The sequence below is a fragment of the Tenrec ecaudatus genome, chromosome 3 (genome assembly GCF_050624435.1).
Source record: "Tenrec ecaudatus isolate mTenEca1 chromosome 3, mTenEca1.hap1, whole genome shotgun sequence".
NCBI classification, from domain to species: domain Eukaryota; kingdom Metazoa; phylum Chordata; class Mammalia; order Afrosoricida; family Tenrecidae; genus Tenrec; species Tenrec ecaudatus.
This window is the reverse complement of record NC_134532.1, coordinates 27,775,963-27,793,574: the sequence shown is the minus strand read 5'-3', so window position 1 is coordinate 27,793,574 and position 17,612 is coordinate 27,775,963. Positions and strand designations below refer to the sequence as shown.

General features: G+C 43.1%; 1 protein-coding gene across 1 annotated transcript; it reads left to right on the top strand.

Moving 5' to 3' along the window:
• The first annotated feature begins 10,761 nt into the window (after positions 1-10,761).
• On the top strand, positions 10,762-11,175 carry LOC142443318 (cdc42 effector protein 5-like). Its single transcript, XM_075544763.1, has one exon. It carries the CDS (start codon positions 10,762-10,764, stop codon positions 11,173-11,175), a length of 414 nt encoding a protein of 137 aa, XP_075400878.1.
• Positions 11,176-17,612: the final 6,437 nt, after the last annotated feature.

Genomic DNA, 17,612 nt, shown 5'->3' with positions numbered 1-17,612 from the left:
GCAGGGAATGTATGGATGTCCTTTATACAAATGATGTATGTATATGTATGGATTGTGATAAGAGTTGTATGAGCCCCTAATAAAACGTTTAAAAAAAGAAACATACCAATTAATGTAAAAAGAATTAATAATCTAAATAGATACATAAAACATACTAAACAAAGTCAAAGACTTTTCATGCTAAGGAAAAATACCTCTACAAATCTAACATAAAACAGATATAGTTCAATATGTTAATATGCTAATATACATTCCTAAAAAGCAAAAGTCAAAATGTCATAATTGAAAACACTTCACCCCACATCAGAAAAAGGTCAACCATAAATGTCCACTGTTACCAGTGATATTAAAAATTGACTGTATGTTCTAACTAGAGCTACCAGGTTAACATTTTTTAAGGAAGAAGAGGCTTCCAAAAAGAAATAAAATTCCTTTAATCATAATTTTATTATCATATCCATAAAATATTTACGATATGCCATGAATAGCTAATAAATGTTAAAATGTTGTAGGCTACATTTAAACACGCTGAAATAACTCTTGGTACCTAACTCCCTAACTATTAATTGCTAATCAGGAGGGGAAGGGGAAGGTGGGGGGAGAAAGAGGGAACCTATCACAATGATCTACGTATAACTCCCTCCCCAGGGGGATAGACAACAGAAAAGTGGGTGAAGGAAGACATCGGGCAGTGTAAGAGATGAACAAATAATACTTTACAAATTATCAAGGGCTCATGAGGAGGGGGGAATAAAAATGAGAAGCTGACAGCAAGGGCTCAAGTAGAAGGAAAATGCTTTGAGAATGATGATGCCAACACATGTACTAATGTGCTTGACGCCATGGATGGATGTGTGGATTATGAGAGTTTTACAAGGCCCAATAAAATGATTTAATAAAAAAAGAAAATACAGCATGATCAAAATTATAGCATTTATCTCACAGAAAAGGAAGTGCAAACTTATTCAGATTAAACCCTGAAACAGGGAATTTTTTCACACCCATTCTGTGATGAAAGTCATGAATTTAGAGTCCTGTAGTTTTCTGTAGTGCTGAAGGTCCTCATATACTGATGAATTAATAAACTAAACCAAGGCATTCGTGTGCACATATAATATTAGAGTGACTATATAGACACACATATATGTATGTGATACACATATATTAAGCTGGACAGCAGAAAGGATTGATGCTCAGCCAAACACTGAAGTTTGGGGACTTGAACACACTGAGCCATGGATGCTCTAGGTAGCATTGGACCCATGGGCTTCAGTTGGACTGGGCTGGGATGTTCTCTTGATGAAAAGCTCTCTCTTATGCATATGTCAGTGTCTATAGTTTTATTTTTCTAGAGAACCCAGCCTAAGGCAGATCCCCATAACATTAGTGTCATATGAGGCCGAAAAGGTGTACCTTGACATGCTGCTCTTGGAGAAAAACACATCACAAGGAAAGTGTGAAAAGATAATCAACAATTTGCTGACACTGAGCCAGTCCTATGTTCCTCTAGGTCTGTGGAATTTTGGTGGGTGAAAATCTATTTACAACAAAAGTATCAGAGGGGCCAGCCCCAATCCCAACTAAGAGGACAGCTGCCCCTCCCCACAGAAGAATTTACTTCAGAGGACAACACTGAAGCTACAGCTCAGGGAAAGGGACATGCCTGATCAGAGCACACGGGAGAAAATGAAGGGGGAGGAAGAGAGAGTGGAGCACACATCCTGGCCCACCCAGCTTTGAGGACAAAATGCCTGCTCTGAGCAGCCAATGCAAAAAGAGGGACTGTGGCTGCCCTGTCTATGAGTCATGACATCCCCCACTGACCTACAGCCCTATAGGGGACAACACTGGAGACACAGTGTGGGAATTGCATCTGATCTGACCCCACCACACCCAGGCAAAACACTAAGGGCGTCATGCAACAGAACAGCAAGGGGAGCAGAGCAAGGAAGTCCCAAGAGAGTACCAAAATTAGACTTAGGGGCCAGGGTGTGGCACGCCATCAGACTCCACAGGAAAACACTCCTAAAGGTCAACACACAAACCTCTAACTTTTTACAGGCTCTTCTCTTTTTTCCCATTGATTTTTTGTTGCTGTTGTTTTGTTTTCTTTTGTCATTTTGTTTTGCTGTTTGTGTGTGTGTGTGTGCATATTATATCTGCAGTTCTAACTAGATAATATAGGTCGGATAAACAATCTGGAGGAGAAAGCAACAGGACCCATGGTTGGGGAGGGGTGCATGACATGGGAGAAGGGGAGGTGGGGGAAAGAAAGTGGTGTTAACCAACCTGGGGAAAAGGGAATAATCAATAAGTGATCCAAAATTGTGGGAAACATAAAGGTTTCTCCCAAGTCATCTCCCCCAAATATATGTTAGACTTAGGACACTGCTCACAATTAATGGTAAATGATTGTCAAGTTATACCCCTGAAGGCAGTCAGCTGCCAGAGGACTGTCTAGTCCCACCACAAATAGGGCCCACTCCCTGCCATTAAGGACAATGAGATACTTCCCTCTAAAGGCTTCAATTTGGACCCTGCAAGATGGGTTTACAGTACACCTTACTGATAATGATTTCTATAGTGAGCCAGAGAACAGGTCAAACCTGCTCAGTGACATCCAAAGTTAGGCTGCCATGCTGAATCTCAGGTCCGCCCATCTTGTCACATGCATACCCTTACTCCCTCCTCTTCCAACAGCATATGAACCCCTACATCACCCCACTCCCATTACTATATTGCCTATAGCACAACACTTTCCTGTGATGGATTTCTTCACCTGTAATTAGGGGGCTTGCACATCCCCAGATGATATAAAAGCCTTGGTTAGCAATAAATATTTCTCTCCCCATGTGGACCACCAAGTAAGGCTGAGGTGAGCATGCTACTATGAAATGTGTCTAACTCCATTATTTCAATCCCTCTTCTATCTCTCATGCTCCCTATGACTTTACTATAATCTTTACTTATTATCACTGCACAATTGCACCAACTGACCTGCTGTGATGTGTTAGGGGCTGGCCTTTCCCCTGATACAAAATAAGTGGCAAGGAGAGTGTAAGATGCCTGGTAGGGATTGATCAAGGCAATGTAACTGAGAAGAATTACTGAAACCCTGAAATTACTGAACTAAAGACTGAGCATGATAGTGGGACAAGAGGAAAGTAAAAGGAAATAGAGGAAAGAACTAGGAGACAAAGGGCATTTACAGAAGTCTAAATACAAACATGTGCATATGTAAATATATTTATATGAGAGTGAGGAAATAGATCTACGTGCATATATTAATAGGTTTAGTATTAAGGGATCAGATGGACATTGGGCCTCCACTCAAGTGCTCCCTCAATGCAAGAACACTTTGTTCTGTTACCTGGCATTCCATGATGCTCACCTTCCTAAGAGGATAGCTGAAGACAATTGTGTGCAAAGCAAATGTGAAGAAAATTGATGGTGCCCAGCTACCAAAAGATATAACATATGGGATCTTAAAGGCTTGAAGGTAAACAAGTGGCCATCTAGCTTAGAATCAAGAAAGCCCACATGGAAGAAGCACACAACCTATGGATTACAAGGTGTCGATGGGATCAATATCGGGCATATTGTAAATGAAGTGGAGTGAAGATTGGGGATCCAAAACCCGTCTGTCAGCAACTGGACAGCCCCTTACAGAAGGATCATAGGGAAGAGACGAGGCAATCAGGGTACAGTGTAGAAACAATGAAAATACAACTTTCCTCTAGTTCCTAAATGCTCCTCCTCCCCTCCACTATCATGATCACAATTCTGTCTTACAAATCCAGCGAGACCAGAGGATGTACACTGGTACAGAAGATGCCTTCAGGACCAGTGGTGAGAGTCGTGATATCTTGATGGTGAAAGGAAGGTGGGGCAGAAAGGGGAAACCGATTACAAGGATCTACATAAAACCCCCTCCCAGGGGGATGGACAACAGAAAAGTGGGTGAAGGGAGACATCAGATAGTGTAAAGATGAAAAAATAATAATTTATAAATTATAAAGGGTTCATGAAGGAGGGGCAGTGAGGAGGGAGGGGGGAAATTGAGGAGCTGATACCAAGGGCTCAAGTAGAAAGCAAATGTTTTGAGAATGATGAGGTAACACATGTAGAAATGTGCTTGACACACAATGGATAAAGAGATAATAAATAGATAAAGCTATCATGTAAACCTTGTAAAAACACAGAGCTCTTACAAGGCACAACACACACATAGCCTCTCTGCACAAAAGGTCAACACTCACATTTGTAACACGTAAGGAAATTTAGTAGACATACAGTCACACTTGATATAAGAAATCAGTATAACACTAAGAGCCTTATATTCATGGGGGAAACATGACATGCATGCCCCTGAGAGGAAAGTACTACACTTGTTTATGTAACAGAGTATTCCCATTACTCAGCCCACATACTGCAGTAGCATCAATGAGTATGAAATACACACAAATATATATACACATACACACACCTTTTTTTTTTAAATGAAAATAATCATACCTACTGAGGCCAGGTTTCTAAAAGTTTCCATCATCCCATGTCTCTATACTTTCCTCTCAGAAAGGTTCAGCAATGCCCATTCTTCCTTGGAGAAATTCAGAGCCGCCTCCTCAACAGCCAGTGTCCTAAAACATCCCATAGATTCTGGTTCGGCAAGGTATCATGCATTCCATTATGTGAAAGGATGAAGATGACAGTCCTGGGAAACAGACACAGGGGTCTTGTTCTAAGGATTTCCATCAGGGTTTAGCTAACCCACTCCACTTCACCCACTAGATTAGCAGTTTTGAACTTGTAGGTTGCAACCACCATGGGGGTTGAATGACCCTCTCACAGGGGTCTCCCGTTCATAACAGTAGCAAAATTACAGTAATGAAAATAATTTCATGGTAGGGGGGGGTGACCACACATGAGAAACTGTATTAAAGGGTGGCAGCATTAGAAAGGTTGAGAACCAATGCACTAGACACACTTCCTCACTAATTACATGTTTTCCCAAGGACTGCATGCTTCTAGCATAATGAGTTTATCTCTGTACAATTTGTCTTTGACCAACTGCAGTCATATTTCTATCTAGCTGTTTCAGAAATAGAGAACAGTCAGAACAAATAAATCAGATGAATGATCAAAAATAAAAGCCTTGATTCCACATTCATATCCTCTCTTCCATTGGAGGGAGGATAGAAATTCACCACCTTGGTGAACAAGCAGTCATCTAGCTCAGAAGCAATAAAGCCCACATGGAAGAAGCACACCAGCCAGTGCGATCACGAGGTGCCAAAGGGACCAGGTATAAGGCATCATGCAAAAAAAAAAAAAAAAGAATATATATGTATGTGTGTGTGTGTGTGTGTGTATGTATATATACCACAGTGAATGAAGGGGGAAGTGCAGAGCGGAGACCCGAGGCCCAAGTGTCGACCACTGGAGATCGCCTCATAGAGGGGTTTAGGAGAGGAGATGGGTCAGTCAGGGTGCAATGTAGTACCGATGAAGAACACAGCTTTCCCCCAGATCCCGGATGCTTCCTCCCCCCAACTACCATGATCCGAATTCTACCTTGCAGGACTGGATAGAGCAGAGGTTGTACACTGGTGCATATGGGAGCTGGAGGCACAGGGAATCCAGGGTGGACGATACCTTCAGGACCAAGGGGTGAGGGGTGATACTGGGAGAGTGGAGGGTGAGTGGGTTGGAGAGGGAAACTGATTACAAGGATCCACATGTGACCTCCTCCCTGGGAGATGGACGGCAGAGAAGGGGGGAAAGGGAGACTCCGGATAGGGCAAGATATGACAAAATAACAATCTGTGGATTATCAAGGGCTCATGAGGGAGGGGGGAGAAGGGAGGGAGGGGAAAAAATAGAGGACCTGATGCAGAGGGCTTATGTGGAGAGCAAATGCTTTGAGAGTGATTAGGGCAAAGAATGTATGGATGAGCTTTATATAATTGATGTATGTATATGTGTGGACTGTAATAAGAGTTGTATGAGCCCCTAATAAAATGTAAAAAAAAAAAAAAGAATTAGGGCAAAGAATGTCCAGATGTGCTTTATATAATTGATGTATGTATAAGTATGGATTGTGACAAGAGTTGTATGAGCCCCTAATAAAATGTTTTTTAAAAAAAGCAATTCACCACCTTGCACAGGACCAACCAGAATATTTATCAGAACGTGAAACACAAGGTGAAAGCAAGATAACAACTAGGAAACACTGCAGAATTTGTTTTTTTCTCTTTAGCCCCTCCTTAACCATTGGAGAACTGCAGGTGTGAACTAACAAAGTAGCAACCCAAAGCCCTAGAGTCATGGTATCCTCTTGGAGAATTCTACGTGATGATCAAGAGGTGACATATTACCTGATGATAGAGATGATTGTTTGGTGAATTATGAAGTTTTCTGTAGTGTGTCTATGTTACTTGCCTACTTTCCAGTCACTCTGCAGTTGCAATCTTGTGTATTTTGTACTTTCAAGGAGATAGGACAAGCTATTGAAAAGGGGAAACTGGGCAAGAGTGAAAGGTAACAATAGAATATAAATACCCTCTGTACACTGGTACAGATAGGAACTGGAAACAGGGAATCCAAGGTGGATGATCCATTCAGGTCCAGTGGTGAGAGTGGCGATACCAGGAGGATGGAGGGAGGGTGGGGTAGAAAGAGCAAACTGATTACAAGGATCTACATATAACCTCCTCCCTGGGGGATTGACAACAGAAAAGTGGGTGAAGGGACATTTTGGACAGTATAAGATATGATAAAATAATAATTTATAAATTCTCAAGGGTTCATGAGGGAGGGGGTAGTGAGAAGGGAGAGGGAAAAATGAGGAGCTGATGTCAGGGGCTTAAGTGGAGTGCAAATGCTTTGAGATTTATGAGGGCAATGAATGTACAAATGTGCTTTACACAATTGATGTATGTATAAATTGTGATAAGAGTTGTAATGAACCCCTAATAAAAGAATTTTTTAAAAGAAGAATATATGTAGATATCTTGAAAATTTTCCCACTCTGAGACAAAGTTACTGTCACGTAATTATTATGGACTGCTCCCCTAAAAGAATACTGGATACTTACATAAATATACACTAAGCTCATAGGATATATTGAAAAAAGAGCACAATATGTTCAGTATCATAATAGCATGTCCTGTTTGCTGATTGGGAAGATGTAGTTAGATTCCAATTTTCATATAATTTGAATGAACTTCAGTGCATTTGACTGTTAAACTGTGTTAGGATCCTAGTACTTTTACACCAGGTTTTGAGATGTTTTTGACATTTTAGATTTTTAAAGATTTGTTCACATTTGCAGCTCATGGAAGGTCGACTAGCTGAACATGATGACCACTAGCATTCTCTCAGCTGTGGGACTGGCCTCCATGACTTGTCATCCTTTTGTTCCCACATTTTTTGAGGAGACACCAGTACCTGGAGAAGGACATGGTGCTTGGTAAGGGAGAGAGAAGCAAAGAAGAGAAAGGCCTTCGCCAACATGGATCGACACAGGGGCTGTCGCAATGGCTCCATCGTGGGAACATGTGAGGATGGTGCAGGACAGGGCAGTGTGTCACGCTGTTACATAGAGGGCTTTAGGGGCTGGAATGGACACGAAGCCCCCTAACAACAACATAGAAAAGGTTGCACTTTATGCTAAGATTTCACAGCATGGCCAACTAGCTATGACATAAAGTCACATGAGCTGTCACAGTCACTCCAAAATTCTGCTACAACAATGTAAGCTTATGTCGATCCAATAAGCCTTTCAAAATCTCATCCACAGCAGTGCATCAGGTGCCATGTTTTAAAGCCTTCCCATTCCTTCATGATGAACCAAATGGACTGCTGTCAAGTACATTTTAACTCATTTTGACCATAAAACAGGGAGTGGAACTGCTCGCTAGTGTCTCCAAGTCTGTAAATCTTCACGGGCCCACGCAGCCTCCTTGTCCTCCCTTGATGGGCCTGGAATGCTGGAGCCACAGAGGGTCTGGCCAGTGGCCCATCGATTAAACCAGTGAACCACTAGGGCCCCTTTCATACAACATGTTCATGATCAAACACTGCATTTATCCAGCAACCACGATTCTGAGGCAATTTCCAAAAAGATTTGGCCACATTGGCTCATTTAGTCCTTTTGTCACTTTTAAGCAGATGTTGCTCCCAATGGGATAGAGCTGAAGTCACCAACGTTAATCACAATTTCAGTATTGCTCAAATGGCAACTTGTTGAACCGGGTCAGCATGTAGGTCCATGTGTGTACAACTAAATGCCTGGCAATTACATTTCTGTTCATATGCCGAGAGTTTGTTATTCTGTCAGTCATCAGTTACAGGGATGATCTAGATCTTCTGTGTAGTACAAAGAGGAGATGAAGAAAACAATCTATTCAATTCAGATATCTGGAACTCATTGTTCTGGAAAAGCCAGGCCCCTCAGACAATACTGCTTACCTCAGGGCCATATAACTGGCTCTTGCATATAAGAGATTTTTAGATTGATTGAGCAAATAAAAAACCATTGAGCAAATCAGAACAAAACCAGACCAATGTGTTCTGAGAGGGCACACCATTCCCAAACCAACAGTTCAACCCTGGACACATGAGGTGGCTATGAGTTGAAAATGACTCCACAGCAACTAACAAGAACAAAAGCACAAGGTCAAATGATAATAACTCCTATGAGAAATGCAACAGAGGTGGAGCCTAAGCATTAACACATACATATTTACATTTCGTGAGCTAGTGTAGGAGAAATAAAATGATCACTTTAGGAAACACTAGCCAGAGAACCCTGGCATGATAAGGAAATTCTAACAACATGGGAAGGTTCTGTGATGAGTTTGCAAATGCTCAGTTCGATTTCAGTTTCTCAAACATACAGGCAAAGGAGTCAAAGAGCACCCAAGTCTTCATGGGCCGGAGAGGGAAGCTCCATGGTCAGCCACCAAATGAAAAGCTCATTAGCAATAAGCATTCATGGAACTTCCCACACTGGAAAAATAAGTGGAGCATGAAGAAGCACCAGCAAGAAAGTAAAACAAAAGAGGCAATAATTAAAAGAAATGCAAATGAGGACGTTCAGGTTTATGACCAATATGTGAAGAGCCCAAAGTCACCGTTCCAGTCTCAGAGAAAAAAGCTGACCATGTTGAAGTCAGACTACGGAGGTCACAGGGCATGGTTTTCTTTCTGATGTACATTAAAAAAAAAAATTACAGTCATTGAGTCAATTCTGACTCAAAGCATCCCCAGAGAGCAGAGTAGAACAGGACCTGTGCGCTTCTGAAACTGCAACTCTTTAAGGGAGTAGAAAGCCTCATCTACTGTAAACCAGTGAGTGGTTTTGAATGGCTGAACATGTGGGTACCAACCCAACACATAGCCCACTACATCACCATGGGTGCACAGTGTTGTAATATATTGGAGAAAACTAGATGGTAACGAACAACAAGAAAAGCATCCTTTTAAATGCCGCTAATTAATTATGCTAGTTAGGACCCAGAGCAAACATCTGTCCTCAATACAGAGGGGAGGTGAACATAGGTACTCTCTCAGTTGATTTCCACTGTGAAAACATTCTGTGTACCTGCCTATGGGGCCCTTTTGTTTACAAGTGGTTTTCCTTATCTGCCCTTAGTAGTCTAATCAATTGCATTCAATGAAAACAGTGATTTGAAGGATGTGATGGGATTAACTAATGGGTAGTCCAAAAGAGTTTGTTCCTAGAGGAGAAAATACCAGACCACAGGGTATTAGGAAGGAATGTACTTGCTATGTTTTAAGGATAGTCAAACCCCAGGTTGAACAAATAAATTTTAATAAGGATGAAGGAGGTCAGAGAGGTGTGTCATTGAGACTTCAATGAAGAAATACAAAAAGATTGAAATCAATAAAAAAGTAGCATGTTCCAAAATTTTATACCATTGTGTGTTCAACTTCCCAATAAGATCACTAAAGACAAATGGGGGATGAACAACAGAAGAGTGGGTCAAGGGAGACATCGGACAGAGTGGATGGATGTATGGATTGTGATAAGAGTTGTCTGAGCCCAAAGTAAATGATTAAAAAAAAATAGCATGTTCCAAAAAAACTCTCCTCCACTAATATATCATTCCCAAAACTGTCACCAAAAATATTTTATTTTTTGCACTTCACAAGAGTCCACAAAAAATGTGAATCAAACTGCATTTAGCCTCAAATAACTAATAATTGGTCAAGAACAAGGGCTGGCGTTGTTCACACATAAATCCCTGCCACCACATCTGGTCCAACTCACAGCAGAGCTATCACACACAGCAGAACTCCCCGTAGGACTCCCACGCCTGCACATCTTTACTGGAGCAGACAGACTCATCTTCTCTGCACATTTCTGGTGAGTGTGCACAGCTGCCCTTGCAGTCAGAAGCCCAATATTTAACCCACTGGACAAAAGGGCTCCTTTGTTCACGTGTCCCACATACAATAAAGTATCATTACAGGAACTCATGAAAGACCTACAGAAAAAGAAAAGCAGCCCAGAAAGGCCCACCAATTTGTAAGGGAAGCTAATTCCTGACATATCAGGCTACACAGGGCTCTGACTGCAAGCACTCACACTTCAAGATGCGGGTCCTTAAATGGAGTCCCTGAGTGGTGAGAGCAACTGAGTGCTCAGCTACCAAACAGAAGATTAGAAACTGAAGGCACGGAGCTCCCTGCAGAGCCGGGGTTGCGACCGCCCTGCCTCCTGATGGCTGCAAGATGCCGGTCCTGAAGCAGCTGGGGGCCCCGCAGCCCAAGAAGTGGCCAGAGCGCGGCGTGCTGTCCATCTCTGCTCCACTCAGCGACTTCAGACACACTCTGCATGTGGGGCGCGGAGGCGACGCCTTCAGGGACACCTCATTTCTGAGCGGCCACGGTGGCGGGCCGCCCCGAGCCCCGCAGCCCCCCGCGCCCCCGCTCCGTGCGCCCGCCGACCCTCTGCTGACCTTCCACCTGGATCTGGGCCCCTCCATGCTGGACGCCGTGCTGGGAGTCATGGACACGGGTCGACCCGGGGCGGCTGCCCCAAAGCCGAAGCCCGGTCTGGACCCCAGCTCCGGGGCCCAGCATCCCAGAGCCGGCTGCAGCGCCCGTGCTGACCTGGAGGTGGACGACGATGTCATCTGCCTGTAGCCCCTTCCCGGTCCTGCTGCCACCTACCTCTACACATAAACACCCTGCCGGGACCCAAAAAAAAAAAAAAAGAAACTGAAGGCAAGGTAGCAGTACCTTAGAAAAAACCAACCAACTTCTGAAGTTAGCATTGAAAATCTTACCGAGTATAGCTTTACTCTGAAACCACATACGGTCACCATATGGAACCCAATGGTAGGCAAAATGACTGATATTTATCAAGTATTACCTAATTGAGATACAAGGAGCTCATTGGTAGCTAATCCTTCTTGCCATGAATGCAGAAGGGGCTTTCAAAAAGGTCATGGGAAAATGGAATAAAGATAATGGAATTTTTCCATGCACCTTTGGAAGCCACTGCATATCTTTTCCTAATAAATTATGCAAAACAGTGCAATATTATGCTAAATAGAATAATGTAATAAATCTTTTTTAATTCCTCAAATATTGTACATCTTAAAAATCTTTAGGATCCCTGTTCATCTTCCATAATTCAGAAAGAATATTAAGCTATTTACATATAACATCTCTCATAAATATTTACTAAAGCTGATATTAATTTTAGTCTCTAGCTGTGGTAAAGAGACCAGTTAGGTTACCGTGTGTCTATACGATTCACATAAAAATTTGATAGCTGAAAATTTACAGAATGACTTTATTTTTCTGTGTTCTGCAAATTTTAAAAATTCAACTGTGTGGTTTCTCATGTTATAGTTAGAAACTCAACCTCATTGTATAGTTTTGAATTTTCCTTCTTTGAAAGATTGCCAGGTTACATAGGTTCTGACATGTGTGTACATGCATGCGTGTATGTCTTGCTTAGTTTTTGATGTCCCTGAGCATGATATGGTTAACATGGATAGGTGTTCATGGAAAGGCTGGAAGTTTGTGTCTACTCAGTCTCCAGGGAAGAAAGCCTGGGTGATGCACTTGAGAAACCAGTCACAGAAACCCCTCTGCAACATCCCTGTGCTCTGACTCACATGGAGTAGTCTCCAGGAGTTGGTGTGGGTTTGATGGCATATGCTTGATTTGGTTCATTCCTTGGCGGGGTGGGGGTGAGGGGTGGGGGTGGGGGCGGGAATGAATTCTGGCTTCATTTGCTACCCCGCAGGCTGGCAGTTCAACCCCACCAGGACATCTGCAAAAGGAAAATGAGGCTGGTTGCTTCTGTATAGATTTTGATATGAGATATCTATGGAGGAACACTATGAGTCAGAATTGACTGTGTGGCAATGAGTTTGTTTTGGGGACTAGGGACAATCAATGCTTCTAGGTGGCACAAACAGCTTGCACTAGACAGTTCCCCTGAGGCTTGATGGGGTAAACAGCCCGTATTACTGTGGAAGAACAGATCTGCTTCCACAAACATGATGCTCCAGAAACACTATGGAACTGTTCTGCTCTATAACACATGACATAGCCATGAGATGGAACTAACTCCATGACACCTAACCAAAGGGAAAATTGAACATGATGAGTGTATATCATGTCTATGTATGCACATGGATATTGTGTTGAAAATGTGATGAAATCAGAAACAAACATAATTCCCATTAAGAATCACCATGTCTACAATGAACAACATGTCAGCGTGGCCTTTCCAAATTAGTCCGTGAAGAAGCCCCACTGCTCCAGTGGTTAAAGGACTGGCAGCTCCATGAAATGAAAGCAGTTGTGATCCATGAGGCGGCCATCTGGTAACAGATGATTATAGCCTAGAAACCCCAAGGAGGAGTGTAAGGTACTGTGGCATCACTCACAGAATCCACTGTAGCGCAGTGGACAAAACAAGCCTCTGATCAAGAACACGTGGATAAAAGGCTAGAACATTCAAGCATTACCATGCAGTGGGGCACAGAGAAAATGGTACCTTATTTCAAATAATATGTTACCTTACTATATTTAAGAGTTATATATCTGGAGGTTGCCTTGTATTAGAAATAATCATGACACAAGTTTTCAAAGGAGGAGCTATTAGTAGGACTCAGTTCTTGAACAGCAAATGCAAACAAATTGAAGAAAGAGTTAACATATGAAAAAAGTAAATCAAAAGGATAAAAAGAATTACACACTTAGAATTCGGTTCCAAGAAACTGTTATATCCAGGTCTGAAGATTAATCAGGGCCACACGGAAAAGGATCAAATGCAAAGCTTCACTGGAGCTGGCCGCCAGGAAACAGCTGGCACTCAATCCATCGGGCCCCAAGCGCACTACTCGAACTCTGGTTTATACAGCAAGAAACCACGAACGGGTGGGAATACTTTTCTCCTCCGATCACAACTGTACACGCTGACTAAGGGGGATGGAGCAGCTAGGGAACTTCCTGTTGGTATCCAACATGGGCATGGGCAGCAGCCCACTAACATTTTGAATCTGGTGGTTCTGGGGACCGATGCAGAAATAGCAAGCTTAAACAATGGAAATAAAGAGAGTCCAGTGTCAGCAGGTTAGTAATGAGACTTAGGGTCGTTCAGTCACAGTATGCAGCCATTAGGATGTGGATGTATGTCCACCATTAATGATTTCAAAATAAATCATGTGTGGAGAGGGGGTTGGGGAGGATGGGGACCAACTCAATTAAGCATTAGCTGGAAAATACAGAAGCTAAATTCAGCTGGTTAATTAATAAACATCAGGATAATTCAAAACGCTTTCTGTATACAGTAGGATAAATGATAGATTTCAATTCTATGTGACTGTGAAAATAAAATAACTGAAATTACCAAAAAGTGCTGACCTTGACCGCATGTGCCACTAACTTACATCAATTCTGACTCACAGTGACCCTCAGAACAGAGTAGAAGTGCCCTGTGGATTTTCAAAACTGAAACACTACAGGGGAAGACCTATTATTTCTCCAGATTAATACATAAAATGACTTGAAAATAAGTAAAATAATTGCTGGGTCCTGCAAATCAAAAGGATGTAAAAGGAAGCCAAAATTTCCTATTAAAAATATGAGTGGATATTAAATCTGGGCCCGCAAGCTCTAAAAGCCAAGAAGGATCATAAGAGGGCGGCGGCAGGGGGGGAAGAGCGCAGTTTAAAGAGAGATGAGCCATCAATGCAACCAATCTCTGAGGTGAGGCTTATTAGGGGAAACATCCCCCTCTGGGACTCTTCACACTCCAAGTGGAAAAGTCCAGCATCCGCAGGCACAAATCTCAGGAGCTGTATTAGAGATTAAAGTCTTAGCACTCCGGTGAGTAAAGGGCTATAGGATAGATGGCTGTAGATTAAGCCTCCATTGAATTCTTTCTGATCATCAAGCAAGGAAATAGATTAAATTGGCCCAGAGGCAGCAGAACATGGAAAGTGGACACCATCCACCTATCTCCAGGCAATGCAGGGGGTCCTATAGTCTGGAGCCATGCCTTAGCACTTGAGCCCTGACTGCCTGGGTCAGAAGGACTTGGAACAATCTTGTAAAATGCTCTATCTGGCAATGAAGGTGGCTCAGTTACGGTCCTGTCCCTGCTTCTGTAGTCCCATTGATAACAATGCTGTATTGAAGCTCCTCCAATGAGAAACGTGTGACCGTTTCCTCTGTTGCAATCTTATTTCATTAGATTCCCGACTTGACTGTTTCCCTGAACTGCACTATGATCTCCTTTGTCTTTTTATTCTCTTCATCTGTTTTAAGACTTAATAAATGTTCTCCATAAATTATATTTGAGATTGGAGTTCCTTTTGCTCTAAATCAGAGCACAAACTAGCTTTTGATGGGCAGAAATGGTTAAGAACATGCAGTAGAGTAAAAAGGAGACCCTGTTTTAAATATAGTTTAAAGAGAACATCTATTAAATCTTATGAGGCAAAGACAGCACAAGGACACAAACACATCACCTGAATGAAGGAAGCCACCAACAGGAGGTGGAAATGGCTTCCAAGGTTCACAACTGAGATGTGAGCTAAAGAGGGTGTGGGGGAGGGGCAGGGCAAAGGAAACCCACAAAAGCATGCATCTCAATGGCAGACATTCCATCCTTAGATAGCGGGCTTACAAGATGGGTCCAGGGCCTCCTGACCAATGCAGTCAGGGCAAGGCTGATAGGACATGGCTCCTGCCTAGGAGTCCCCTGGAAGGACTGTCTCCAGTTTGGTGACCTCTATCAAGGACACACACTCAGGCAAACCTCCAAGAGAGACTGCTTCTCCATGGGCTGCCTGCAGAGTTGAAGCTAAGCCACCCTGCAAAGCCTGAGGACCAGATTACCTACTACCTTGGTTCCTGGGCAGAAACCATTCAATGGAGGCTCACTCCATGTGGGGCTCTGCAATCTATGCAAGGACCTAATCTGTGTGGGGATTTGGGGCTGTCACTGCTCTGGTACCCTTTTGCAAAACAAGGTGCTGAGAAGTTAAGCTCTAATACAGACCTCAGTCAGCAGTGGGGTGGCCCGATGACTGCAAGGCTGGCCTCTGCTTTCAGTAAAGGCCACTCTGGGGTCCCCATGCTCTACTGCCCACGACCTGACACTAAGGGACAGGCCCCAGGAAAAAAACTCACCCGCAATCGCGCCTTTCTGGAGGGAGGGGTGAGGATGCAGGAGGAGCTCTGAGCAGGAAAAGCCATCAGAGTATTCCCGCGCCCGAAGGCAGAAGCCTGCAACCAATTCAAGAAGGATTTAACTGGAAATGTCCCCAGGGCGTCGCGGCGACATGGAACGCTGTCGGACAGGGTGCAGGAAGTGTAATGTCCAAGGGAACCCGGACACAGTTGGGGACTCCAGGCCTGCGGGGGATTCCGCGCCTGGGGTCAGCACAGAAACTCACTCACCTGCAGAAACTCGTGGGTCGCCTTCTCCTCTCGGATCCTTCTCACTCAGAGGAAGTGGGTTCAGCAGGAAATTGTGTCACCTGGGGAGGTGGTGGGGTGGTGTCTGCGCAAAGGGGCGGAGCCTGGAGATAATGAGGATGTCGTGGAGGGAGGGGCCCGCAGGTGAGGTTCTGGGCCTGGAATGGCAAAGAATTCATTCTTAGTAGTTTCTTCTTAGTCTGGAAGCCCTGCTGAAACCTGATCACTTTGGATGGCCCTGCTTGCATTTGAAAAGCGTTTGCATTTGAATCACAACACCACACAAGCCCAGGCACAAAGACCAACTGAAAGAAAAGTGGTGGAAGAAAAAAAAGAAAAGTGGTGGGTAGAAGGCAGGCTTCCCAAGTGGGAATTTCCCCAAGAGACACCCCAGCAGCTAGGGCCACAGAGACACACAGTTGACAGCATCTGCTGCCATCTGCTCCACCTGACCACGTCTCTCCTGCTTTTCACCTGGACGCCTCTGAAACTCAGACGCTGATTTCAGGCTCTGCACCCTGTGTATGATCAGGTGATCATCAAGATGGGAATTCCTGAAAATAGCACAGTTGTCCATTTGCTTTCTTCTCCCCTGCTCTCTCCCTCTCCTCACCGCTAAAATTTATTTCCCCCCAATCTGTGGGTTCTGTATTTCTCTTTTTATGAAACCTTTCTATGTGAACAAGTGTCTATTTTGAGCATGTTCCAGTCAACTAATTGTCCTACACAGAATGTGTTTCCTTTAATATATTTCATGTGTTGAGGTCTCTCCTTTCTATTTCTATGTTATTGAGGGCTTTTATCAGGAATAGGTGATAGATGTTGTCAAATGCCTTTTATGCATCTATTAATATGATATGGGTCTTCACCATATCATATTATTTGTCCTATTTATGTGGTCGGTTACATTATTGTATCCCTGGTAATAATCCCACTTAGTGAAGTTGAAATATGAACTCAAAGTCAGAGATAGGCGCTCTCTAACTCAATCGATCCCATTTCCACAAATGTAAAGATAAACTGTTCTGATGTATGATCTAATTACTCTCCTAAACCAATAGAGTTATGTAATCATCAAATATGTTCCTTTATTGTTAAAACACCTGTATAACACATTCTATTGTAGAGTCCATTTTATAAGTTTACCCCATATTCTCTATAGTCATAAAATGTTCTTTTAAAGTTTCTCATGCGTTAAAATAATAAATAAGGTTTCTTGTAGAAATCGACATGTATTGCATATTGTCCTTCACTATTGTTTCATCTTGCAGGTACACATTTTTTTTTTTTTGCATGATGCCTTATACCTGATCCCTTTGGCACCTCGTGATAGCACAGGCTGGTGTGCTTCTTCCATGTGGAATTTGTTGCTTCTGAGCAAGATGGCCACTTGTTCACCTTCAAGCCTTTAAGACCCCAGACACTATCTCTTTTGATAGCCTGGCACCATCAGCTTTCTTCGCCACATTTGCTCATGCACCCGTTTGTCTTCGGCGATCATATCATGGAGGTGTGCAGCCAATGATATGATTTTTTTGTTCTTTGATGCCTGATAACTGATCCCTTCAGGACCATGTGATCACACAGCCTGGTGTGTTCTACCATGTGGGCTTTGTTGCTTCTGAGCTAGATGG

Coding starts and splice junctions, on each gene's coding strand:
- LOC142443318 (XM_075544763.1), top strand. CDS start 10,762: ATGCCGGTCCTGAAGCAGCTGGGGGCCCCGCAGCCCAAGAAGTGGCCA.